The following is a 24,652-nucleotide window of genomic DNA, read 5'->3' as shown; positions in this document are numbered from 1 at the left end:
ATTTTAGAAACCAATTTTTTTCTTTTTTTAAAAAAAAAATACTATTAATTAAAATAATGATTATGCCAAAACCCTTCCATTAGTCAAGTAGCCTAGAAAGTCCATTAAATCTTTAATCGACTCTGTGTATTTGTACATGTAATAAGTTAAGAATTACTCAAAACGTTACCTTATCTATCAAAATATTACCCAGCTTCGGCTATATGTGTGTCACATAATATATAGGCTTATCTTCTTTTGGTCACAGAGGCTTGAGCAGCAATGGCAGCCTTAAGCTGCCAGTTTCATTCCATCAACTACTTGAATTCTCAAATGGTCAAAAGCAGAAGCAAGCATTCTATAATTTCCTGCTCAGCACAACCTATACAAAGCAATATAAAGGCACTAACTTCAATACCATTTTCAAAATTAACACTTTGATTCAGTTCAAATGAGATATTACATTGTGATTTCAATTTTCAACACCCTTTGTGGAACAGGTTGTAATAAATGGAGCAGCAAAGGAAATAGGAAGAGCAGCAGTATTAGCTGTGACAAAGGCCAGAGGAATGGAAGTTGCTGGAGCTATTGATACTCAACATGTTGGGGAAGATATTGGACAGGTTTTTGTTTAAGACGGCTTATGGAAATGGCTTTTGACATGTCCATAAGTTGTTTTCAGCTCATTTCGATAAGCTTTCCACGATGGCTTATGAAAACAACTTATAACATATATGAAATAATTTCTATTCCTCTAGCCTTATGAAAACAACTTATAACATATATGAAAACAGCTCATCTCTCTAACTTTTATATAAGCACTTAATTAACGGGGCCTAATTTTTTATTTTCCTATAGCTTTGTGGCATGGAAGATCCTCTTGAAATACCTATACTAAATGACCTTACCATGGTTTTGGGCTCTATATCTCAGGTAATGTGAAATTGTGAATTAGCAATAACAAACGTGGTATTATTCAATTAGTATTTCCTTAATCTTTTTGTATCTACAATGACTTTTTGAATTGCAATTTGCAGTCCAAGGCCACAGCGGTTGTAGTCGATTTCACAGACCCTTCCGCGGTATATGACAATGTAAAACAGGTTTGAGTTCTGGTTACGAACATACTTATATATTGTTGGCCAAAATATGCATTTAAGATGAAGTGTAAATTAAATGGTTCTTGGCTAAGACTGATAGTTTATTTATTGGGATTCTTAATTAGCTAAAAATAGCATTACTATGATAGTAATAGTCTATTACTAATAGACAGAATTTTCAAAGCAATTTTTCATACTTCATAGCTAAAGGAAACAATTTCAAGTGATAGGATAATAGGCCAAGATTGAAGAGTAGATTATGTGGAGAAACTCATAATTGTAGCATTAGGCTATGATTTTAGAATACTTGAACATTGATTGATTCTTTTTCACTGTATAGGCAACAGCATTTGGCATGAAAAGTGTTGTTTACGTGCCGCGAATCAAATTAGATACGGTTGCAGCATTATCAGCATTCTGTGAGAAGGCCAGCATGGTGAGCAAGGGGTGAGACTTATACTTATAAGAACTAATGCATAGTCTGCTTGAACTTAATTATGTTCTCTTTTCTATATATCCTTTTGTCCTTTCAGTTATTTCCTACTTTATACAAAACAGACTTCCGACTAAATCTGCTACTACTAAACCATTTGTTCTTTTTTGGCATTTGGTTAACTATAATGACAGGGTGTCTTGGTTGCTCCAACGCTTTCCATAGGATCAATATTGTTGCAGCAGGCTGCAATTTCAGCTTCTTTCCATTACCGCAATGTCGAAATTGTGGAATCCAAGGCTAATGCAAATGTAAGAATGAATCATTTTTATTTTTCCTTGTTTATGTTCAATATCCACTTATGGTAAAATCTATTTAGAGGTAAATGTTTGTTACACTAGTTAGTTAAGCTAACTTAACTGACTGGTATAACTAACTTTTACATGTAATAAAATCTTCATTCCCAAACGAAGACGGAGAAAGGTCTAAAAAATGTGAAACCAAATATACTGAAGAAGCTCTTGTTATACAGGATCTTCCATCGGCCGAAGCAAACCAAATTGCCAACAATCTCTCTAACCTCGGTCAAATCTATAACAGAGAAGACTCCTCAACAGATGTCTTGGTAAGGACATAAACAACTTCATCTCATATGAATACACACAACAATAAATACTACAAGTGAGATATCTAACTTGTTTCATTTAATTATTTATCACACGACAAAGGCAAGGGGTCAAGTTTTGGGAGATGGAATTCGCGTGCACAGTTTGGTTTTACCAGGGCTTCCCTCTAGTACAACAGTTCACTTTTCTGGTCTTGGAGAGGTATGTCCTTGGTGAACACATTTTATTCTACATGTCAATCACCAATTTACTCACGAAAATATAAAAAATGATTTGTAAAATTTGAAAATCATTGATTTACATTAGTCTTTCTGCGACAATTTTCAAAACTAAATTAACTGATTCAAAAGAAAGAATAATTTGAATGAAGATTTTTTATTTCACTACTTTTAAAATTTAGTCAATTTAAGGAACCAAAGTGTACTATCTTCTCATTATGAGGTCGATTTCTGCAGATTTACACCATCAAGCATGATATCACAGATGTACAATGTCTTATGCCAGGCTTGTTGATAGCCATTAGAAAAGTAGTGCGCCTCAAGGTACAAGTCTAAGCTTTTATAGCTTCTTTTAATCATTCTGCTTGGTCTGATTCAATCTTTTTGTTTCCCCTTTATCATTCTTGAAGAACTTAGTATACGGCTTGGAGAAGTTTTTGTGATCATATGCTAATGCTACTTTGGTTAAATTCAAGCGACTCACTGGACCAGCTTGTTGACAAATATCATAGACAAGGTTTGGTTGAAAATAAATGAAAAAATAACCTCCGAATTTTTCTCTTACACATTAGCATTCTGAACGTGATTCGATGATTTTGTAAGGACTTTTTTGCCAGAACATACAATAAAGTCATTCATCTTTTACACAAAGGGTCAAAGCAATCAATTTAGCTAGTTAGGAATGCTTGTACAATCTAATGTCATAAATGTGTATTCCAAAAACAACAAAATCATGCATGAGTTAGACCCTACCCAAATTATACGATGGTCTCAGTAGCATGTAAGTCTTTCGCGGTGGTCTTTAAACCTGTTGTAGGGGTTGAATTAGATCCAACTCAAATTTTAAAATATGTTAGTAATGTGTAAGTCTCTTGGTGGTCGTTTAAACCGTTGTTACTTCTGGTGATCCCACCCCACAAGTTTCTCATTGGACTATCAATTCGTTCATATTACTTTTTTGCAAAAGGATATCAAATGCAAGATCTTAAACTTGATACACTAATGGATTTGAACACAAATTTTTAAAAAATAAACCTTAATCCATCCTAAAATTACATAACAGAAATTAACATTTCAACCTTGTATAACAACTGCATATATATTTCATAAAAGTATACTGCCTACAAGTTACAAAAGAACGCTCAAACCCACCTAAAATAAAGGGCTAACTTGAATAATTTTTCAATTACCATAAACACAAATATTATGTTATCTGTATAAAAGAAATTGTTCTTTTTTTTCCCTCTCTAATATTAGTACATTATAATAGCCAGCTATAATTTTTTGAGTCTTTCTCTAAACTCAGTTGGGCGAATAATTGCACTAGCTATGCAGAGGCCGCCTTTGATATGAGTACAATCAATTTGAGCCAAAGAAAACTTGATTTTTATGGGCTCATTGGGCTTTGTAACCATGAAATCTCCAACAGGGTAATAAGCCCATTGCCTTGGCCCATGCAAATAACACTCTGAGATCGAACGCTGACCGTCCGATGTAGAGAGTTGGAATCTAACGGGCTTGATGTCCTAGCCATGAACTTGATCAACATTGCACACACGTCTGCCCAATCGTTTTGCTGACTTTTCCAATTGGAATTCTTTATATATAGACCACATACATTATTTATTGAATGAATCTAAAAAATTAATTTTTGCTTATAATAGTGATCGGAGGGAGTAAGTCAATCCAAAGATGTCGATATTAATTAATTATTTAAAAAAAAATTGTAAGGAGGAAAGAAAGAAAAGAGTTGATTGACACGGTGGTAACCCTAATTTGACACTATAAATAAGTAACCTTCTTAATCTCAATCCTCAGCCGTTACAAAAGAAAGAATGGCAACCGTCGTCTACCGTCAACAATATCCCAACTTCAGCAATGTTACCGTGGACCTCAACGGAACCAAGGTTAACGTCATCGTTACCGCTTCTGGCGCCATGATCGATGAGTGGATCAACATCACGGTCTACAACGGCATAGACTTCCACCGCAAACGAAGGCTCGTCGTCGGGTTCAGCATGGATCGTCAAGCAAACACATTGAATTTCTGTGTGGATCGCCGATGCATCATTTTCCAGCTCTCTCACGCCGATTACATTCCGGTAAGCCTCCGTTACTTCCTCTGGGAGCGTGGTGTGAGATTGTCAGGGTTCTATAACAAATGGCAACGTGAGGTGCTGTTGTTCTCCAAGCACCGTTTGGCGATGAACATGCCTCCTAGGAATCTCACCTGGATGAAATCAGGCCTCAATAAGCTTTCTACCGAGGAGATAATTTCTCTTTATCTCGGATTCAAAGTTGAGCTGAAAGAAGAGATCAGAACAAGTGACTGGAGTCAACAATATCTCACCGATGATCAAGTTCTTTTTGCTTGTGTTGAATCCTATGGCGGTTTCTTCGTTGGGCTGGAACTCAAGATGTGGCTTTTGGGCTTCTGATATTTCTCTTGTCTGTCGTATGAAAAACCTAATCAATAATAAGTTTCTTGTTATAATCAACTTGTCATGTGATCAAGTTCTTCTTTCTTTATGCTTTTGGTATTTCTCTTGGAAAACCTAATCAATACTATCAATAAGTTTCTTTAAATTTTTATTGTTCTTTGCTAATCTCACTTTGATTTTAATTAATTAATTAATTCTCATGTTATTTGTTTTATACAATCAGTCCAAAATCTTTGTTTATCCCAAGTTAAAAGAATTGTATGCTTGAATCTATGTATTCCAATTATTCACATTGCGCTCATGGTCATATTTATTATCCACACAATCAGTTGAAAATGGATTGCAATAAACTTGAATTTGGTAACAATGGAGATTCCATGTTTATTGTGAAATAAAATACGTGAGCGGCCTTTAATTGTTTTTTAGGAATCTGATCTTGCAGTGATTTTCCTGATTTATATCTTTTTAAGTTGTTTGAAGATCAATTGATTTGGATTTGTCTCTTGCAATTGAATATACTCCTCTTCTCCCAAACGTTTATATCAATTATGATTTACTACTGATACTTCCACACAATATCAATTATTTTTAGCCATTCCGTTCCCATTTCAGTTTCAAGATTGACAATGCGTTTGTCCTATTTTACTGAATAAAATATACCTTATCTTGATCTTCAAATAAAAGTGAACAAGAAATTAGTAAGATGCTACATTGTTTGGAAACCAAAATGCATGCTAATAAAAAAAAAAGAGAAGAAAACGCCATGGTTAAGAGAAGAAAAGCTTCACAAAGAAGAAAAGTTGTAACTGAATTTCATTATGAATTGAAAAAGATTACAGAGAATTATTTGATCAAAAGATAATGAGAGTACAATAGTTGAGACTTATTTATAGAACTAACTTGCTTGCTCTCCAAGCTATCTAGATAACCTGCTCTCCAAGTTTCTCAAACACTCTAACTAACTAACTAACCATAGTTTAATTATCAACTAACTATGGTTTATTCACTACACTCTAATAAAAAAACGTTAAGACCCAAACCCAATTTCTTTTCAAATTTAACAAACCACTTGAACGGTTTTGAGAGTGGGTTTTGAGTTTATGTGTGATTTGTCAAATTTAATAAACAATTTCAAAGTATAATATAAAACGAAAACCCAAGCACACCAACATTTCGTCATCCATATCAATTTCGTTTTTTAAACTCGATGAACAAACCATAAAACATGTTGGTTTCCAAATCAATTCAAACTTAAGAAATTATGAAAGAAACAGAATTATATGAAAGTTGCAAGTCTAACCAAAGTCAAAGACACCTCCGAAGCTACATACGGCACAACACCAGCAAGGGTAACTTGATCTTCTAATAGGATCCTCGAACTCCAGTAATACGCTGGTGAACGGATGTGAAGATTATATCCCTGAATCCCCAAATAATCATCCATGATATGACGAAGACCGAAGTGTTGGTGCGCAAGTGGTAAGAGATCCTTCAGATGGAACACTTTTGACGTAAGCTCCAAGCGATGTCGAGAGTTGAGCAATCTGACTATGATGTCCTCGGGAGGGTAGAAGGAAACAAAATCCCAAAGTGAAGTAGACAGAAACTTGATTAACGAATTAGGAACAATTTCAGCATGTGAAACCTGAAAAACAAGCACATTACCGCAGACACAGAATTAAACAGTGTCAGCTCCAAGAGAGCCGCAGTTAAATTGAACGCCAAGTCCAACCTTCAAGCGTTGCGGCGGAGGGAAGAGTTCTGATGCCATCTCCAATTTCTAGCTAATCCAAGCATCCACTATCTGAGCATGAGCCGTAACTGTCATTGTGAACCTCCTCCGTTCAGGTGCCATCACGTATTCCCGATATGATCCATCCGAGGCCACAAGAGTTTCATCACGATCAACCATGGACGCCATTGTTGTCCACTCTCTCTCTCTCTCTCTCTCTCTCTTTCTTTCTCTCTCCTGTTTCTGACCGACTTTGTTAGTTATGGTTATGGTTATATAGCCATGGTAGAAAAATACTTCTATGGAGAAATATACTTCTCTGAAGAGAGAAGAGAGAGAAAATGGAAAAAATAAAAAAAGAAAGAAAAAATTATGTGTGTGACCAAACTCATTCCTTGGTCAAAGTCCACACAAGTCTTTCTCGTCATGATATGTTCAGGCAACACACTCTCACGCTTTGTTTACTTGCATGAAGAATTTTTTTAAACAAAAGCGTTAAATTAAAACAAACACAAAAAAGCATTCGTGTGTGTTGTTTCTGTCTCATTCTTATTTTGAAAAATATATAAATAAATCATCAAAAAAACATATTTTGTTTGAGAGAGCCAGCTGTCATAACGCCTGAAACTCAAATTACCACCCAAATAAATCGTTAGTTTATTTATTTTTTGAGGAAAAATCGTTAGTTTATTTGATTGTCTTACCAATCAAATTATTTGGTCACGGTGGCATGTTAGATTATCACTATTATCTACTATGAGTAACGAAGACTGAAAAAATTCGTCCATATATAAATCAGCGATTTAATTTTTGGAGCAAAACGATTATTTTTATAAAATAAAAAGTTATTTGTCCACATTTATATTTTAGAAAGTTAATTTTTTTTCGTCGATTTTTTTGTTAAATAAGACTTACTTATTATAATTATAAATAATAGAAAATATTTTATTATTCTTAAAAAGAAAAAAAATTATTTAACTTTTAATTTAAAGGCTTAGTGTACCGATGCACTATCATTTTCCTTTTGGATGTACTATAAAATTTGCCATATAATATTTATCAAATCTCCACACACATAAACCTACCAAATAATAAAAACCCATATGTTAAACTACTTCAAGTGTTGAAACCAAAAAATGAAAAACTACTTCAAGTGGAACTTGACTCGGAATATCTCGAGTTTGAGTTTTTTGGACCGATAAAATAATAATCATGCTCCATTACATATACACTTATTAATCCTTCAAAAAAAAATATACAGTTATTAATACTACAATTTTCAAAAATGATATATTATAAATAACAACGGAACTCCCCGCACTAGAAGTGCAAAGGGAGAACCATCCACGAATTTACAATGTTAAGGTGCTAAAAGCCAAGGCACCGAAAAAAACAGACAAAAGATTACAAGCGGGCACCCATACAAGGGATTGGATGCTTCCACCAATCATGGTAATTATACATAAATGTCGCCTGTTTTGCTTTAAGCCATAAGAAGGAATTGAGTTTCACCTTCTCAAGAAGTTCAGAAGAAGAGCAAACCGCATTTTGAAAAACATAATTATTCCTCTCCTTCCACAACACCCGAACAGTAGCAAACCAAATAATTCTTAAAAACAAATGAGACTCACGCGGTAGTCCTGCCATGTTTGTAAACTGACTGAAATGATGTCGAATATCACCAGGAATTACCGAGGATATGCCCAACCAACGCCATACCTGATACCAAAGAGAACTAAAAGTGTTACAATCCAAGAACAAGTGTTTGGTCGATTCTGGATGACCGCACCCCGAAGCACACGTGGCGTTGTCTGGATGAATGACTCGCCGACACACCAAGTTGTCTTTGGTAGGTAACCTGTTACGAAAGAGACGCCACACAAACAGAGACACCTACAAATTTATCTTGCAATACGTAAATTTAATGCTATAGATTAAAAGACAAAGGGTATTTTACAAAGATTTACCTATAAAATCAAAACATAAAATTCACTAACCAACTTTCTTAATACTTCGTCCGCTTCATAATAATTATTTTGTTTGTATTTTTTTTTATCTCAATATAATTGTCACTTTAAAATACTAATGCAATATTTATTTTATTTTTCAATTTTATACTCTTATTTATTGAATTTCACTCAACTAACTATAATTAATAACAATATTTTAATAATTAATATTAATTTTACCAACAAATTGGTTTCTCTCTCCTCTTCTCTTTCTTTTCTTTTTTTACTCGTTCTTTCTACTACTCCCTCCGTCCCACAATACTTGACATATTTGGAGGAAAAAAAATTGTCCCACAATACTTGATCTTCTCAAATTTTTAAGCTAAATTTGACAAGTCTACCCCTTATAGTTACTTTTTGTGGTCTCTATGTAAAAGTTTGTAGTGGAACAAAAAAAGTAATCATTACTTAAAAAAGTGAAGGTTTAAAAATAATAATAGGGGCAATTCAGTAAAAATATCAATCTCTTTTTTTCATCTTTATATTTTTCTTAATCTGTGTGAAATAGTCAAGTATGTCAAGTATTGCGGGACGGAGGGAGGATTATGTTTGTAAGATATGTAAAGACAAAGTTTGTTACAGCTATATAATCGCACGTGTGTGCTGAATTAGAGACTCGCAGCTCACGGTCATATTGTATACGACTCGCAATGTATCGAGTGTTAGTTTTTTTTGGATGAAAAAACAATAATCCTACTGCACCTGTTATGTTAATACAGCAAGGTTATCTTGTAATATGAAAATTTTACAAAGATTTACCTATTAAATCGAGACATAAAATTCACTAACCAATTTATTTTTTAAGTTCACTAACCAATTTTCTTAATACTTCTTTCGTCTAGTAATAATTGTCTTGTTTGCACTTTTTTTTATCTTAATATAATTGTCACTTTAAAAATTCAATACAACATTTATTTTAATTTTTACTCTTATACTCTTATTTATTGAATTTCACCCAACTAACTATAATTAATAAATGTATGTTAGTAAATAACATTAATTTAGGTTATGCCAACCAGAATCTCCGAACACTGATTAAAGAAGTCAAAAAAGCAAATTTTAAGTTGAAAACAACACTTTTTACAATTTTGAGAAATTAATTACACAAGTTTCAATTTATTATTACTATATTTATTTTTTTAACCATTGCCCACGGACACAGTATTTCCCTATTAATTTTACCAACAAATATGCAATCATTGCAATTTTGGGTATTTTAGAAGGTGAACAAAGTGCTGGGTATTAAGAAGTTTCTTCCACCGTTAGAGGCAACAGGCAACACAGCTGTCGTGATACTTGTTAGGCTCTGTTTGGTAAAAATAAGCTATAAGCTAGCTGATAGCTGAAAAGCTAGCTTATAGCTGAAAAACTCGCTTATTAAAAATAATGTGTTTGGTAAAATTAGCTGTTGACGTGACTGATAAATATAAAATGACATAAATGGACATGTATTTTTTTTTATTTTTTTATAAATTATATACACATTTTGTTTACTTATTTATTTAATTTTAAATATTTGAATTTATTTTAAATTACTTTCATTTCCAAAGTGATAAATGTTTTTTTATGAATTCAATTAATATTTTTTATTTAACTAAAATGGTTTTACTATTCGTTGTAGATTTTATTTAAAACTATATATTATATTATATTATATGAATTGAAAGCAAGTTAAAAGAAAAAAGGAAAACGAGTGGCTTTGCACCAAAAAGTTGGTAGTTTCTTTTTTTTTAAAGATATAAAAAGTGGGTAGTTACATATGAATATGAGTAGTTTTTTCTTATTAAAAAAATAATAAATAAAATTAATAAGGTTAAAATTGGAAGATAATATAAAAAGCTATCAGCTATAAGCTCAAAAGCTACTTGAAATAGCTTCTCAAAAAAAGCTATAAGCTCGTGAGAAAAGCTTGTTACCAAACACATCATGTTTTCATCCAACAAGCTTATAAACTAATCCAACAAGCTATAAGCTAGCTTCTCGTAGTTACCAAACACAACCTTAGTGTAATAATGCGAGATCCTTTGAGTTGGAATTATAATATGCAGGGGCGGAGCTACATAGTAGTGAGGGGGTTCAACTGAACCCCCTGAACTTAATAAAATTACACCAATACCCCAATATTATTTGTACTTTGAACCCCCTGGAATTAATTTTTTGCACCTTGACCCAAGGGATAACCCAAGACAGTCTAACACTCAAACCTCAACTCATTTTCTTAAAATTTCCTCTCTCTACACTACGCACTCTCATCTCCTTTCCTCATTCCTTGCGTTCTCAATCCCGCCGCCGAAAAACCACCGCGCACCACCACTAACAGACCACCGCGCAACGCATCTCCTTTCCTCTTTGTCTCTCTCTCTCTCTCTCTCTCTCTCTCTCTCGCACTATTTTCGTGGAGCTTCTCAACTACGAACACGGCAACCGCCCACCGCGCGCACTACCAACAGACCGTGCCTTCTTCCACCACGTCACTACCTTTTTGCAATAAGCATGGCATTAGCATTCCAAACATGGATGATATATACTTTCGTGGACAATCAAAACGTGGAGGTAATGTTGAATCTATCACAATAGAGAGTCATTACCGCATTGAATTATTTTATACTGTTGTGGATATGCAGCTTCAAGAACTCAATAATCGTTTTAATGAGACAAATAGTCGATTGCTTATTTGCATGGAGTGTTTGAGCCGAACCAACTTGTTCTCTAGTTTTGACAAGGCAAAGTTGATTGAATTTGCCAAGTTTTATCCAAGTGAATTTTCTCCAACCGCATTGGTATTCCTTGATAGTCAACTTGAGACTTACATCTCTGATATGCGTAAAAGTGCAGAATTTGCATCTTTGAAAGGAATAAGTGATCTATCAAAAAAATTGGTTGCAACTAAAAGGCATATTACTTATTCGTTTGTCTACCGACTTTTGAAGTTAGCAATGATTTTATCTGTTGCAACAACAACCGTTGAACGAGCCTTTTTTGCTATGAAGATTGTGAAGAGCAGATTGCGTAATCAAATGGCAGATGATTTTCTAAACGATTGTCTTGTGACTTAAATTGAGAGAGATGTGTTCAAAAAGGTTGATAAGGAGTTGATTATTCAACGATTTCAGAAGATGGCACCTCGTAGGGAGCAATTGTAGAGTATGCATATGAAGTATTTTGACTACAAGGTACACTGATGCAATGTAATTTTTTGAATATATATTATTATAATTATTAGTAATTAAATATATTATTATAATTATTAGTAATTAAATATATTATTATAATTATTAGTAATTAAAGTTCACAAATATGAACCACCTGGTCCAGGTTCCTGGCAACGCCACTGATAATATGGAGTTATGGACTATTAAAATAGCATCCACGCAAGCTGAATACTACCTCGTCTGATTTGCGCGAAATTATTTTCATGCCAAGTATCATTATCCTATGGGAAAAGCTTGATGGTGCAACAAAACTATCAACGAGAAACAACGAATTAATAGGCACCTTTTGATCTTTCATTAGATTGTAATTTATTTTGACTTTCATATATTCTGAAAATATAATACCACTACCAGCATGATTTGTGTGCCAATGGTACTATTATTTCTCGCACCATGTAGCAAAGCTCTTATCCTATTAACAATTGTGTGAGGTGAGAAGTTAATGGGAAGTAACCGGCACTAAAATCTAACCGATCGTGTGTTATGAGAAGTTAATAATGTGGAAAATATAATTGAATAGGGCATTTTAGTATTTAAAAAAGGCTACATCAAAAAAAAGTATTGGCTTTATTAATATGTATGAGTCTAGAAGTCCTAACTCAACTGACAAATATCAAAATTACAAGGTTGGACGTCGTGATCCGGGTTCGAACCCGGGACCTCAAAGTTGTGTGTGAGTTTAATTTCACTCGATTACCATTTCATCTAAGACAAAAAAAAAAGTATAGATACGGAAGATGGCGCTATATTATATGTAACATATGATAGAATTCCAATGTAGGATCCATTAGAATACCATTCTTTTTATATCGGAATTCTATCTTTTCATATTATCCATAAAAGTCCTAGAATACCATTCTAATGTAGGATTCATGTAGGCGTGGCTCCGAGGGTGGACGGAAAGAACGACAGCTCTGGCCACCATTTTTTAGGGACACCAAAATTATTAATTTTATTTAGTAGTTAGTATTATATATATATATATATATATATATATATATATATATATTATTCTCTTTGATTAATTTTATTAAAAATACATTTTTAGAGAACATTGATTATAAATAAACCTTTTGTAGCAAAAAATGCAAGAAGAAAAATATTAGAATAATTAAAAGGGAACTTCTACGGTACACCTCACAAATTGAGGTGTACCGGTACTCTTGCTTCATAAATTTATAAATTAACGATCATTTTATGAAATAAATAGTTATTTGTCAATATTATATTTTAGAAAACATCATTTCATAAGAAAAAAACGTCATTTCATTGTTTATCATAATCATATTAAATTTTTAACATTTTTTCATAAAAAATAATCAATATTCTTTGTTATGAGTAATAAAAATTCAAAAAAAATAAAATTTATTTCGTCGAAGCTTTTGGTAAATAAGATTTAATTATTATAATTTTCAACGATAAAAAATAATTCTTTTTTTTCAAAAAAAAAACTGACTTAATTATTAATTTAATGATTTGGAGCACCGGTACACTCAAAATTTTGGGTGTACCATATAATTTGCCTAATTAAAAGGGTAAAAATTTAATGTTTCACCTAGGACACCAAAAATCTTAGGATCAGCCATCTAAGGAACAGATGTCTCAGACAAATGACCTGTATACATCACTTTCCTATAATTTTGTTTTTTTTACATCAAATACAGAAGCAGATGATATAATCATTCCCGCTCTAGCATTAAAGACGAATTTGTGTAATTTGGATTGTTTATGTGTCATTATGTGATTGTGTAATTTAACTATGAATTTGTGTAATTTGGATCGTTTATGTGTCATTAAGTGTGATTAAGTGATTATGCGTCATTAACAATGAATTTGTGTAATTTTGATCGTTTGGATCGTTTATGTGTGATTGTGCTATTAACTACGAATTTGTCTAATTTGGATCGATTATGTCGTATTATCTGATAATGTTGTTAAACTGACGTAATTTGGTTCAATTAAGAGTGTGTAAAGATTACGAGTCATTAATGACTTAGTTAAATAACATTCAATGTTAACTGCTGATATATCAGTAACAACGTGAGTTAACTCACGCTGATTACATACACATGCGTGACTTAACTCATGCTGAGAGTATTTTTGGAGTTTGGTTGGGAGTGAGCAAATCTTGATGGGAGAAGAGCATTTTCCTATCATAGAAGCCCTTGTATTTGTTTTCAAACTTGAATGGCAAATCAAAATTATTAATTTGCATTCCAATAAAAAATGTCTAATTTTATTTTTTTTGAAAGAAAAAATGTCTAATTTAATTATTAGGGATAATAGTAAATGTTAATTTATTTTAAAAATATAGAAAATTAGCATGATGTTCATAGACAATGAAATGACACATCCTTTTATGAAACGATTCACTTGATGATAAATGTAAGAGACCTAGAAATATGCTCTTGTCAAGGTCTCAAGTTCGAATCTCTCAAGTACCAACATTTATGGTTAAGTCGGTTCATACATGCTTTGTTGTAGGTTTAATTGGTCTCTCTTAGTGGATTGTAGGATTGGTCGCTCAAATTAGTGGATTGTGAGATTGATAACCCGAATCAGTCGATTATTCTAGATACCAAATTTAAAAATAAAAAAATATTTAAAATAATAATTATACCAAAAACCTTCAATTATTCAAGTAATCAACTGTATGTATAAGCACATGTAAATAATTTAAGAATTATTCAAAACGTTACCTTATCTATCAAAATATTACCCAGCTCAAACTATGCGTGTCACAAAATATATAGGCTTATCTTGTTTTGGTCAAGGAGACTTGAGCAGCAATGGCTGCCTTAAGCTGCCAGTTTCATTCCATCAACTACTTGAATTCTCAAATGGTCAAAAGCAGAAGCAATCATTCTATAATTTCCTTTGTGTTGAGAAGCAGAAGCAAAAGCAGAAGCAGAAGCAGAAGCAGAAGCAATATAAAGGTACTAACTTAAAGAGCATTTCAAAATTCAACACTTTGATTCAGTTCAAATTTGTGATTTCAATTTTCAACACCCTTTGTGGAACAGGTTGTAATAAATGGAGCAGCAAAGGAGGTAGGAAGAGCAGCAGTATTAGCTGTGACAAAGGCCAGAGGAATGGAAGTTGCTGGAGCTATTGATACTCAACATGTTGGGGAAGATATTGGACAGGTTTTTGTTTAAGAGTGCTTATGGAAATGGCTTTTATATGAAAATAGTTTGACTTTATTTTATTATTTATTATAGAAATGACTTTTATATAAGCACTTAATTAACATGGCCTAATTTTTTATTTTCCTGTAGCTTTGTGGCATGGAAGAGCCTCTTGAAATACCTATACTAAATGACCTTACTATGGTTTTGGGTTCTATATCTCAGGTAATGTGAAATTGTGAATTAGCAATAACAAACTTGGTATTATTCAATTAGTATTTCTTTAATCTTTTTGTATCTACAATGACTTTTTGAATTGCAATTTGTAGTCCAAGGCCACAGCGGTCGTAGTCGATTTCACCGACCCTTCCGCAGTGTATGACAATGTATGACAATGTAAAACAGGTTTGAGTTCTGGTTACGAACATACTTATATATTGTTGGCCAAAATATGCATTTAAGATGAAGTGTAAATTAAATGGTTCTTGGCTAAGACTGATAGTTTATTTATTGGGATTCTTAATTAGCTAAAAATAGCATTACTGTGATAGTAATAGACAGAATTTTCAAAGCAATTTTTCATAGCTGAAGGAAATGATTTCAAGTGATAGGATAATAGGCCAAGATTGAAGAGTAGATTATGTGGAGTAACTCATAAATTATATTTGTAGCATTAGGCTGTGATTTTATAATACTCGAACATTGATTGATTCTTCTTCACAATATAGGCAACAGCATTTGGCATGAAAAGTGTTGTGTACGTGCCACGAATCAAATTAGATACGGTTGCAGCATTATCTGCATTCTGTGAGAAGGCCAGCATGGTGAGCAAGGGGTGAGACTTATAAGAACTAATGCATAGTCTGCTTGAACTTAATTATGTTCTCTTTTCTATATATCCTTTTGTCCTTTCAGTTATTTCCTACTTTATACAAAACAGACTTCCGACTAAATCTGCTACTACTAAACCATTTGTTCTTTTTTGGCATTTGGTTAACTATAATGACAGGGTGTCTTGGTTGCTCCAACGCTTTCAATAGGATCAATATTGTTGCAGCAGGCTGCAATTTCAGCTTCTTTCCATTACCGCAATGTCGAAATTGTGGAATCCAAGGCTAATGCAAATGTAAGAATGAATCATTTTTATTTTTCCTTGTTTATGTTCAATATCCACTTATGGTAAAATCTATTTAGAGGTAAATGTTTGTTACACTAGTTAGTTAAGCTAACTTAACTGACTGGTATAACTAACTTTTACATGTAATAAAATCTTCATTCCCAAACGAAGACGGAGAAAGGTCTAAAAAATGTGAAACCAAATATACTGAAGAAGCTCTTGTTATACAGGATCTTCCATCGGCCGAAGCAAACCAAATTGCCAACAATCTCTCTAACCTCGGTCAAATCTATAACAGAGAAGACTCCTCAACAGATGTCTTGGTAAGGACATAAACAACTTCATCTCATATGAATACACACAACAATAAATACTACAAGTGAGATATCTAACTTGTTTCATTTAATTATTTATCACACGACAAAGGCAAGGGGTCAAGCTTTGGGAGATGGAATTCGCGTGCACAGTTTGGTTTTACCAGGGCTTCCCTCTAGTACAACAGTTCACTTTTCTGGTCTTGGAGAGGCATGTCCTTGGTGAACACATTTTATTCTACATGTCAATAACCAACTTACTCACAAAAATATAAAAATGACTCGTAAAATTGAAAATCATTGATTTACATTAGTCTTTCTGCGACAATTTTCAAAACTAAATTAACTGATTCAAAAGAAAGACTAATTTAAATGAAGATTTTTTATTTCACTACTTTTAAAATTTAGTCAATTTAAGGAACCAAAGTGTACTATCTTCTCATTATGAGGTCAATTTCTGCAGATTTACACCATCAAGCATGATATCACAGATGTACAATGTCTTATGCCAGGCTTGCTATTAGCCATTAGAAAAGTAGTGCGCCTCAAGGTACCTTAATTATTTGAAGTCTAAGCTTTTATAGCTTCTTTTAATCATTCTGCTTGGTCTGATTCAATCTTTTTGTTTCCCCTTCATTTTTGAAGAACTTGGTATACGGCTTGGAGAAGTTTTTGTGATCATATGCTAATGCTACCTTGGTTAAATTCAAGCGACTCACTGGACCAGCATATTGACAAATATCATAGACAAGGTTTGGTTGAAAATAAATGAAAAAATAACCTCCGATTTTCTCTCTACACATTAGCATTCTGAACGTGACTCGAGGATTTTGTAAGGACTTTTTTGAATTCAGAACATACAATAATGTCATTCATCTCATACACAAAGGGTCAAAAGCAATCAATTTAGCTAGTTAGGAATGCTTGTACAATCTAATGTCATAAATGTGTATTTCAAAAACAACAAAATCATGTATGAGTTAGACCCTACCCAAATTATACGATGGTATCAGTAGTGTGCAAGTCTTTTGGTGGACTATCAATTCGTTCATATTAACTTTTATGCGCACTTTAACCAAGTTATTTGAGTTCTCATGTTCCTGAACATGCAAGGATATCAAATGCAAAATCTTAAATTTGATACACTAATGGATTTGAACACAAATTTTTAAAAAATAACTATATAAATATCATAACAGAAACTAACATTTCAACCTTGTATAACAACTGTATATATATTTCATAAAAGTAAACTGCATACATACAGGTTACAAAAGAACGCTCAAACCCACCTAAAATAAAGGGCTAACTTGAGTAATTTTCAATTACTACGTACAAACACAAATATTATGTTATCTGTTTAAAAGAAATTGTTCTTTTTTTCTTCCCTCTCTAATATAACTATATAAATACACAATTAAACAGCGTACATTATAATAGCCAGCTATAATTTTTTGAGTCTTTCTCTAAACACAGTTGGAGAAATGATTGCACTATCTATGCAGAGGCCGCCTTTGGTATGAGTACAATCAATTTGAGCCAAAGAAAACTTGATTTTTATGGGCTCATTGGGCTTTACAACCATGAAATCTCCAACATGGTAATAAGCCCATTGCCCTGGCCCATGCAAATAACACTCTGAGATTGAACGCTGACCGTCCGATGTAGAGAGTTGGAATCTAACGGGCTTGATGTCCCAGCCATGAACTTGATCATCGTTGCACACACGTCTGCCCAATCGTTTTGATGACTTTCCCAATTGGAGTCTGAAAGTTATGCTGTAACTTCCCACAGGGAATACAAACTCTAGCTCTCCTATTACTTCAACCCACCACATTTGTTGAAGATATGCCACATTCTTGAACCTGTGAATACAAAAAATAAAAAAAAATACTTTAGTTACACTTTCCATTTTGCATTTTCAATTAGTTTTGGAGATAGTTACATTTACTAATAAAGATTTTGCTTATGTTAATGTCAACCGCAGAAACTTCTTAATACTAACTTAAAAGTTAAACCTAATGTTTATTTTTGATAAGATTTAAAAAAAAAAAATTATTAAATTATATGTGTGTGACCACTATTTTTTTTTACAGGATATGCTAGTAATATTATTTTGTCACTTCATTACTAACTTATAGTTCTGTTTGTCTACAAACCAATTGGGATATATTCCAAGAAAAGCAGTAATATTAACGGTTGAGGATCGCATATTATAATGAGAAGGGGGGTCTTTATGCCAAGTAAAATGCGTATAATTCAAAAGCATGAATATATCCTAAGTTTATTAATATAATATATAAATTTAGACCAAAGACACTTCACATAATTGGGCAAATAGAAGCTTTTGTGGCAAGCAATTGACGCAACACAACTAATCATATTCCACGAATAGAATATGGCATTGCTTCTCTACTTTAGCCATTTTAATAGATATTTGTTAACATTACTTTCCCTTAAACAAAGGTCATTTTCATGATGTTTCGATAATATATTCTTTGAGCAGATTGCTTGCACTCTTCATTCTTTTCCTAAATTATCCATAAAATGCTATTTGACCATAAAAACATAAGCCAATTTGCAAATAGGCTTTTAAAATCAATGCCCCCTCATAAAGAAACTGCCATAGGGTGAGAAAGCTTCCATCGTAATTTCAGGAAAATGTCATGTTCTACAACTAATAATGAAAGATTTTCAATATAAATAAAATCCTTAAACAACAGTTCCTTCTAAATTTTTAGGGTTAATTGCCTATATAAGACTTTGAAAAGATAATAATTTAGATATGAGCAATGCTATATATCAAGAAAGATTTTATCAAGAAATATTCAAGAATGACATGGCAGAATAATCGCCCTTAGATTTTATCAAGAAATTGTCCTGAAATTAATGTAAGCCAATAAAATCTCAGCCTGACCGGAAATCATGGGGTGGTGCGGAAATCATGGGGTGGTGGGACTGAAATCTAAGGGTAATTATTCTGCCATGTCATTCTTGAATTTTTCTTGATAAAATCATTCTTGATATCTAGCATTTTCCTTTAGATATTACAATTTTCCTCAATGAAAAGAAACTAAATGATATTTTAATCCATGGGGTTGTTCAGATTATTCTTTGGCTCTTTGCCATTGATTTTAATTGATTTGTACGGTTGTACCACTTTCACTTCTATAACCATTAGTTTGAAAATATGTAGGTAGCATCACTCTTTTCTTTTCATATTATTTTGCATCGTAGCCTACTATTTATTATTTGACCAAAAAAAGAGCCGAACATATTAAACTTTCATCTACTTGTTTCATACAAGTTATACCCAAAAACTGCTTTTTCTTAAAAACTTTTTAATTTATAGAATAAAGTTTTCATTAGGTTCTTTTTTATTTGTTCAAAAACGACTTTAACTTATAGATTAAATCCCCCTTTTACCTCAGCTGCCACATGAAAAATATTAAGAAACAATGTATTAGTTAAATTAAATTTCTACACTAAATTTGGAGTCAACCCTTATTGTCCACCGCATACACCGTTATAAACACATTTTCATATTAACTTTTATGCAATTTAGTATGAGACTCTTAACATACCCTCAAGACTAAACATGTATAAGAGGTATGATCTAAATGATCTGATAGTTGTTGACCCAATATAGGGTGACTAAATTTTTAAGACCTTGTCTCATTTCAATGTGAGATTTTGATTTGTTTTTTCCAACCTTCTCTTACACAAACTATTTGACTTGATGTGTGAATAATTTGATGGTGGCTAAATTGATGGATCTATGTTGTTAGATTATGTTTTAATATTAGACCTAATTCATTCTTAAAAAGTATGTTACTTTTCATTATCACTTTTTAAACTTTGAGACTTTTTTGACTAACTTTTTAATGCAGGCTTGAATAATTCAACGAGCTAGTAATTTTATGTAAACACAAAGCAGGTACAGAAAAGAGACACACATTGAAAATGTTTAGGAGTCAAGACACATGGTTTAATTTTGACCAGAAACATAGCCTTCAAAACAGGGTCAAAATAAAAACAAAGATCAAATATAAGAGGCAAATAGTTCCATATTTATACATTTCTATAGTGCATCTCTCACCTGGATTCCTCAGTTGGAATGTAAATCCAATATCTTCTATCATCTATTCCTGTTATCTTCAAAGACTTTGATGACATGAACAAACAAACTTGTCCACTGCATTTGTCCAATAAAACTTCCTACACCAGAAAGAAAAACAAATCAAGAAATCATCAAAATTGAATGAAGAAAAAAAAAATCAAAAGGATGAATACTCAAAACTATTGAACTAATGAAGCTAAGTGAAAAATCAAGGATGCTAAAATAGAGTAACTTACTTTGGTACCACCGTCAAAGCGATTAGGTTGACATAGTTTTGTGTAGACATCTTTCTTAGTCATAGTGGAAAGATTTTCTTCACCAAGAAATTTATAAGCAAGAAACTTGTAGCATGATGGTAACTTTGATTCCCACACAAAATCAGCAGAAGAAGCTCTATGAAAAGCACGGTTGACCCTAGCCAATTTGCATATATCAGGTGGATCAAGATGCATGAGTATGGAAGAGATGCAACTCTCTGCAATATCACAAAGACCCGTTCTTGATGATGATGAATTAGAGTCTTCGTTATTGTTTTCTCTTATAGATGCAGTTGAAGAAATACTAGACCCCATAAATGAATTAATTGAAAAAACAAATATTTGTTGAATGAATAAAATGATTAGAGAAAAGGGTTAGGTTCAAAGGTAAAAGAGGAGATAGAATAGGTTAGAGATTGGAGGAGAAAGTGAAGATGAAGAAAATGCTTTCATTTTCTAGGCTTGGTGTGGAAGAGTGGTGGCATATAGGAACATTTGGTTTTTTTATATTAGTTTTTAATTTAGAAAAATGAGCATGTGAGTGGTGTGTGTTTGTGAGATGGGAAAAGGCATAAAGTGAAATTCTTTTATGTGAATTTAATCTTCAAAGTTCCAACAAGAGGAAAGAATTTGTTGGTGAATAGGACGTGTATATGGGTGCATGGAATATTGTGGGTTTGGCTTAATTAATTCTAGCCTTACATAGCTTACATATACATAAATAAATACATATATACCTCTACATCGTGTGTGGAGATTATATGCGCCTATTTACTTTTCGTGTACACATAGCAAATTTATTTTATTCATTTTTATGAAATGATTTCAAAACGTAACATGTTCAAGATAAGAAAAGTATACCTGTGCAGTAAAATGTCAAATAAAAGGAGGAATAAGAGTTTAAATACTGTGAACCGTTCAAAACTTAGTCGTGTGATTTTGGTTAAAAAAGTTGTTTTCTTGAAATTTTAATAATCATTTGTTGAATTGGGCCATGCCAAGAAGTCAAGAATCAAAATAAACGATAAATATTTTTTGTAAGAAGTCAAATTTTAAAGCGTTTAATGAATCATTTTTAAGATAAAATTTGTTTTTTTGCACTTATTAACAAATGTGCTTAAGGCATTTGTTAGGATTTACCTTAACAATTTTATCTCTAACATTATACCAATAATATGTCAATATAAAAGTTTCCTTGGTTCATTTCAATCATTATAGAGTATAATGTTGTATGCTACATGAAGACACAATTGTTTAGGTTGACTCGAAGACTTTGTTTGCGAGTTTAGAAAGAAGGGGAAAAGAAGACTTTGAAGGTGGAAAATGGAAAAATCTTTTTAAAGATATTTAAAAAAAAAAAAGATAGTTCTAAATTCAATAAAAATAATTAAGCGCTTACAACTTCAATAAAAAAATAACTTATAAATATAAAGATAATTTAACTTAATTTACTCTGTGTTAAATAAATAACTTATACATAGACATTTACTATGTAATAAGCGCTTACAACATTAATACTTTTTATCTTTCAAAAAAAAAACATTAATACTTTTTAATCCAAACAAGGTCATATGTCTCATTTGACTTGTTTGTTTCCCTGGCCGTGACAGTGAGACGAGTTGGCATGAAGATTGAGTAACCATAGCAAATAGTAGTAATTAAAAGTAGCCTTGATAATATATACATATTCAACGATTCTCTCAAAAAAAAAAAAAATTCAACGACTTACCGAAGACTTTAACCAAATACTACGACTAAATCGATTTGAGACTAAGGAGTTTTTGTATTTCCACTCAAAAAAAAATTAAGGAAGTTTTTGTATTTGGGCATCATTTTTTATTCAAGATCAACATATTAGGTAGACAAATACTCTTAGTAGTTCACACTTAACGCTAGACTCATGAGGAATGCACATGCGACGTGTCTATTATCAGCCTATTACCTATTCATTTTAATCACCATGTGGTCTTTATGGCCATGTTTGTCATGTATTTTATTTAACTAATCAACTCCTTTTGGGTCCCAGAAATCCTTAAGCCAGTTATTGTTATCAATTTTTATTTTTATAAAGAAACACATCCACTCCAATGAATCAAAAATATATATCTCCTCTTCATTTTACAGTTGTAGCCTTTGACTAGCAACCAGTTTAAGAAATTTTATGATTAGATTGTAAGTTATATACCCAACCTAGAAGAAAAAGACAACTAATTTTATTCCTTCATTTACACATAAATTAAAATGTAATCCCTCCGTTTCAAAATGAGTGTCGTTTTAGGTGTTTACACACATATTAAGAAATGCAATGATTAAGAGAAAGAGAATGGTTATTTTACCAAATTATCCTTATTAACTATTGGTTAGTTTTAAAAGTAATACTTTGGAAGTAATGTGCTGAGTATTAATTGAAGGGTACAATTGAAAAGAAAAAGTTATTATTGCATTGAAAACTGAAAGCGACACTCATTTTGAAACAAATTTTTTTGACTGAAGCGACACTCATTTTAAAACGGATGGAGTATATCTTTGTCTATGGATGAAGTAATAAACATCACCTATAACATACAAAACTATGATATCACCAGTTTGAGTAAAATAGATCTTACAAACAATTAAAATTAAAATTAAAATTTACTTTATATTAAAGAAAAAAATACAGTAAAATGTTTTATTAACGAATTTAAAAACAATCAATTGGCACTCCCCTAATATTCACTCTTTAAATTTATTGCTATATTGATTTTTTTTTCGTTCCATACCTTCTTGCAATCCTATTCCGTCAAGTTTTATTTTGATATTGTTACTTATTTTATGCCTATATGTACCTTCTTCTCCAATTGGAATTTGGACACTCCCCACGTCAAAAATATTTCTTGCGATCCAGTTGGAGATTTTATATGGTAATTTTGTTTTCTTCAATGGCTACAGTATGTGTTCATCGTGAAACTAGCTGGCAAATTCGAGAATCACGTTGTTACCTTTTTTTATTCTTTCTTTTTTTCTGTTTTTGACAAAACGTTGTTACATTTGCTTGTTTTTTTTACAAAACGTTGCTACCTTTATTGTGTATATTTAATGAGTATTGCTATTTATCTAGAGAGTTTTTATCAATAATTTATCAAGAAAATGTCTCAACCAATTAAATTTGTTATTTGGCAGAAATCAAGGTAGGTAATAGTGTATAATTGAAGAAAGATGTTAACAAATACATTGTCTTGAAATTTTTTTGATAAATTTTGTCAGAGTGTATGTATCTATCATTTTCCATATATAATAAGAAAGGATGCTATATATTATAGCATGAAAAAGAGAACCGTGAAATCCACAACAAGAGACAAGCATGCAACAGTTTTTTTTCAGTAAAATAATAAAAAAATATTAAAATAGTTTTTTGTTAGAAAACATGGGTTGTTCATGGGCAATTATTATTCTTAGCTTTTGTTGTTTGATCGTTCATGGTAAAAAGTGTTTTCCTTGTTCCAACCCATGTTTCCACCGAAAGATTAATTTAGTATTTTTTTTTAGGGTTAATTATGTTTTTTGTCCCTACAAAATTGCGACCTTGTAAGTTTAGTCCTTACTTAATTTTAATAGCATTTTTAATCCTTACAAAAAATTTCTGCACTCAATATTAGTCCTTACTCAATCCAAATTTGTTTAATTTATGCTTAAACTCTTAAGTTTTTCAACAATTTTTTACAGTCGTGTTAAGAACGTTATTAAAAGGTCCTCCGAAAAAAATATGGCAAAAATTTGATTTCTACGTCCATATTTTTGTTACTTATATCTTAAACTTTTGTTGTTTTAAAAAATTCATATTTAATTTATTTCATGTTAAAAAATTATAGATTTTAGTAAATGAACCTTTCATAGTGTTCTAAACTTGTATAAAAAGAATCGTTAAAAAATTTAAGAGTTTAAGGATAATTAAACAAAATTTATTTTAGCAGGGACTAAAATTATAAG

General features: G+C 32.0%; 4 protein-coding genes across 6 annotated transcripts; 3 read left to right on the top strand and 1 right to left on the bottom strand.

The window, feature by feature from the left end:
• The first annotated feature begins 250 nt into the window (after nt 1-250).
• LOC146958477 (dihydrodipicolinate reductase-like protein CRR1, chloroplastic) lies at nt 251-4,942 on the top strand. 2 transcript variants are annotated; one of them, XM_085739994.1, is made up of 10 exons: nt 251-381; nt 480-602; nt 838-912; nt 1,017-1,082; nt 1,420-1,515; nt 1,707-1,823; nt 2,045-2,137; nt 2,241-2,339; nt 2,594-2,680; nt 4,175-4,942. In XM_085739994.1, exons 1-10 carry the CDS (start codon nt 262-264, stop codon nt 4,295-4,297), a joined length of 999 nt encoding a protein of 332 aa, XP_085596120.1. In that variant the 5' UTR covers nt 251-261; the 3' UTR covers nt 4,298-4,942. The 2 variants fall into 2 exon arrangements, with proteins under 2 accessions (XP_085596120.1, XP_085596121.1); XM_085739995.1 differs by having other exon boundaries at nt 2,767-4,942.
• Nucleotides 4,375-4,794, top strand: LOC146958478 (uncharacterized). The gene has a single exon (XM_085752180.1). It carries the CDS (start codon nt 4,375-4,377, stop codon nt 4,792-4,794), a length of 420 nt encoding a protein of 139 aa, XP_085608306.1.
• Nucleotides 4,943-14,527: 9,585 nt separating the features above from the next.
• On the top strand, nt 14,528-17,332 carry LOC146958476 (dihydrodipicolinate reductase-like protein CRR1, chloroplastic). 2 transcript variants are annotated; one of them, XM_085739996.1, is made up of 10 exons: nt 14,528-14,686; nt 14,774-14,896; nt 15,029-15,103; nt 15,208-15,264; nt 15,607-15,702; nt 15,888-16,004; nt 16,226-16,318; nt 16,422-16,520; nt 16,773-16,859; nt 16,955-17,332. In XM_085739996.1, exons 1-10 carry the CDS (start codon nt 14,540-14,542, stop codon nt 16,985-16,987), a joined length of 927 nt encoding a protein of 308 aa, XP_085596122.1. In that variant the 5' UTR covers nt 14,528-14,539; the 3' UTR covers nt 16,988-17,332. The 2 variants fall into 2 exon arrangements, with proteins under 2 accessions (XP_085596122.1, XP_085596123.1); XM_085739997.1 differs by lacking the exon at nt 15,208-15,264.
• Nucleotides 17,333-17,512: 180 nt separating this feature from the next.
• LOC146958475 (F-box protein PP2-A13-like) lies at nt 17,513-21,386 on the bottom strand. The gene is made up of 3 exons (XM_085739998.1): nt 20,666-21,386; nt 20,409-20,527; nt 17,513-18,174 (listed from the first exon to the last, which is right to left on the bottom strand). Exons 1-3 carry the CDS (start codon nt 20,999-21,001, stop codon nt 17,754-17,756), a joined length of 876 nt encoding a protein of 291 aa, XP_085596124.1. The 5' UTR covers nt 21,002-21,386; the 3' UTR covers nt 17,513-17,753.
• Between the last annotated feature and the right edge of the window lie 3,266 nt (nt 21,387-24,652).

This window comes from Medicago sativa, chromosome 1, assembly GCF_051527215.1.
Source record: "Medicago sativa cultivar Bolivia chromosome 1, Bolivia_mono, whole genome shotgun sequence".
Lineage (NCBI taxonomy): Eukaryota > Viridiplantae > Streptophyta > Magnoliopsida > Fabales > Fabaceae > Medicago > Medicago sativa.
This window is presented reverse-complemented; position numbering and strand designations above follow the sequence as displayed.

What these genes read in the sequence shown, in the direction of transcription:
- LOC146958476 (XM_085739996.1), top strand. Translation starts at nt 14,540, where the DNA reads ATGGCTGCCTTAAGCTGCCAGTTTCATTCCATCAACTACTTGAATTCT. An exon ending in TCTGTGAGAAGGCCAGCATG is followed by an intron (nt 15,703 to 15,887) that starts GTGAGCAAGGGG and finishes CTATAATGACAG; the next exon opens with GGTGTCTTGGTTGCTCCAAC. An exon ending in AATCCAAGGCTAATGCAAAT is followed by an intron (nt 16,005 to 16,225) that starts GTAAGAATGAAT and finishes CTTGTTATACAG; the next exon opens with GATCTTCCATCGGCCGAAGC.
- LOC146958475 (XM_085739998.1), bottom strand. Translation starts at nt 21,001, where the DNA reads ATGGGGTCTAGTATTTCTTCAACTGCATCTATAAGAGAAAACAATAAC. An exon ending in GCTTTGACGGTGGTACCAAA is followed by an intron (nt 20,528 to 20,665) that starts GTAAGTTACTCT and finishes TTTCTGGTGTAG; the next exon opens with GAAGTTTTATTGGACAAATG. An exon ending in ATTCCAACTGAGGAATCCAG is followed by an intron (nt 18,175 to 20,408) that starts GTGAGAGATGCA and finishes TTGTATTCACAG; the next exon opens with GTTCAAGAATGTGGCATATC.
- LOC146958478 (XM_085752180.1), top strand. Translation starts at nt 4,375, where the DNA reads ATGGATCGTCAAGCAAACACATTGAATTTCTGTGTGGATCGCCGATGC.
- LOC146958477 (XM_085739994.1), top strand. Translation starts at nt 262, where the DNA reads ATGGCAGCCTTAAGCTGCCAGTTTCATTCCATCAACTACTTGAATTCT. An exon ending in CTATACAAAGCAATATAAAG is followed by an intron (nt 382 to 479) that starts GCACTAACTTCA and finishes TTTGTGGAACAG; the next exon opens with GTTGTAATAAATGGAGCAGC. An exon ending in GAAAAGTAGTGCGCCTCAAG is followed by an intron (nt 2,681 to 4,174) that starts GTACAAGTCTAA and finishes CTCAATCCTCAG; the next exon opens with CCGTTACAAAAGAAAGAATG.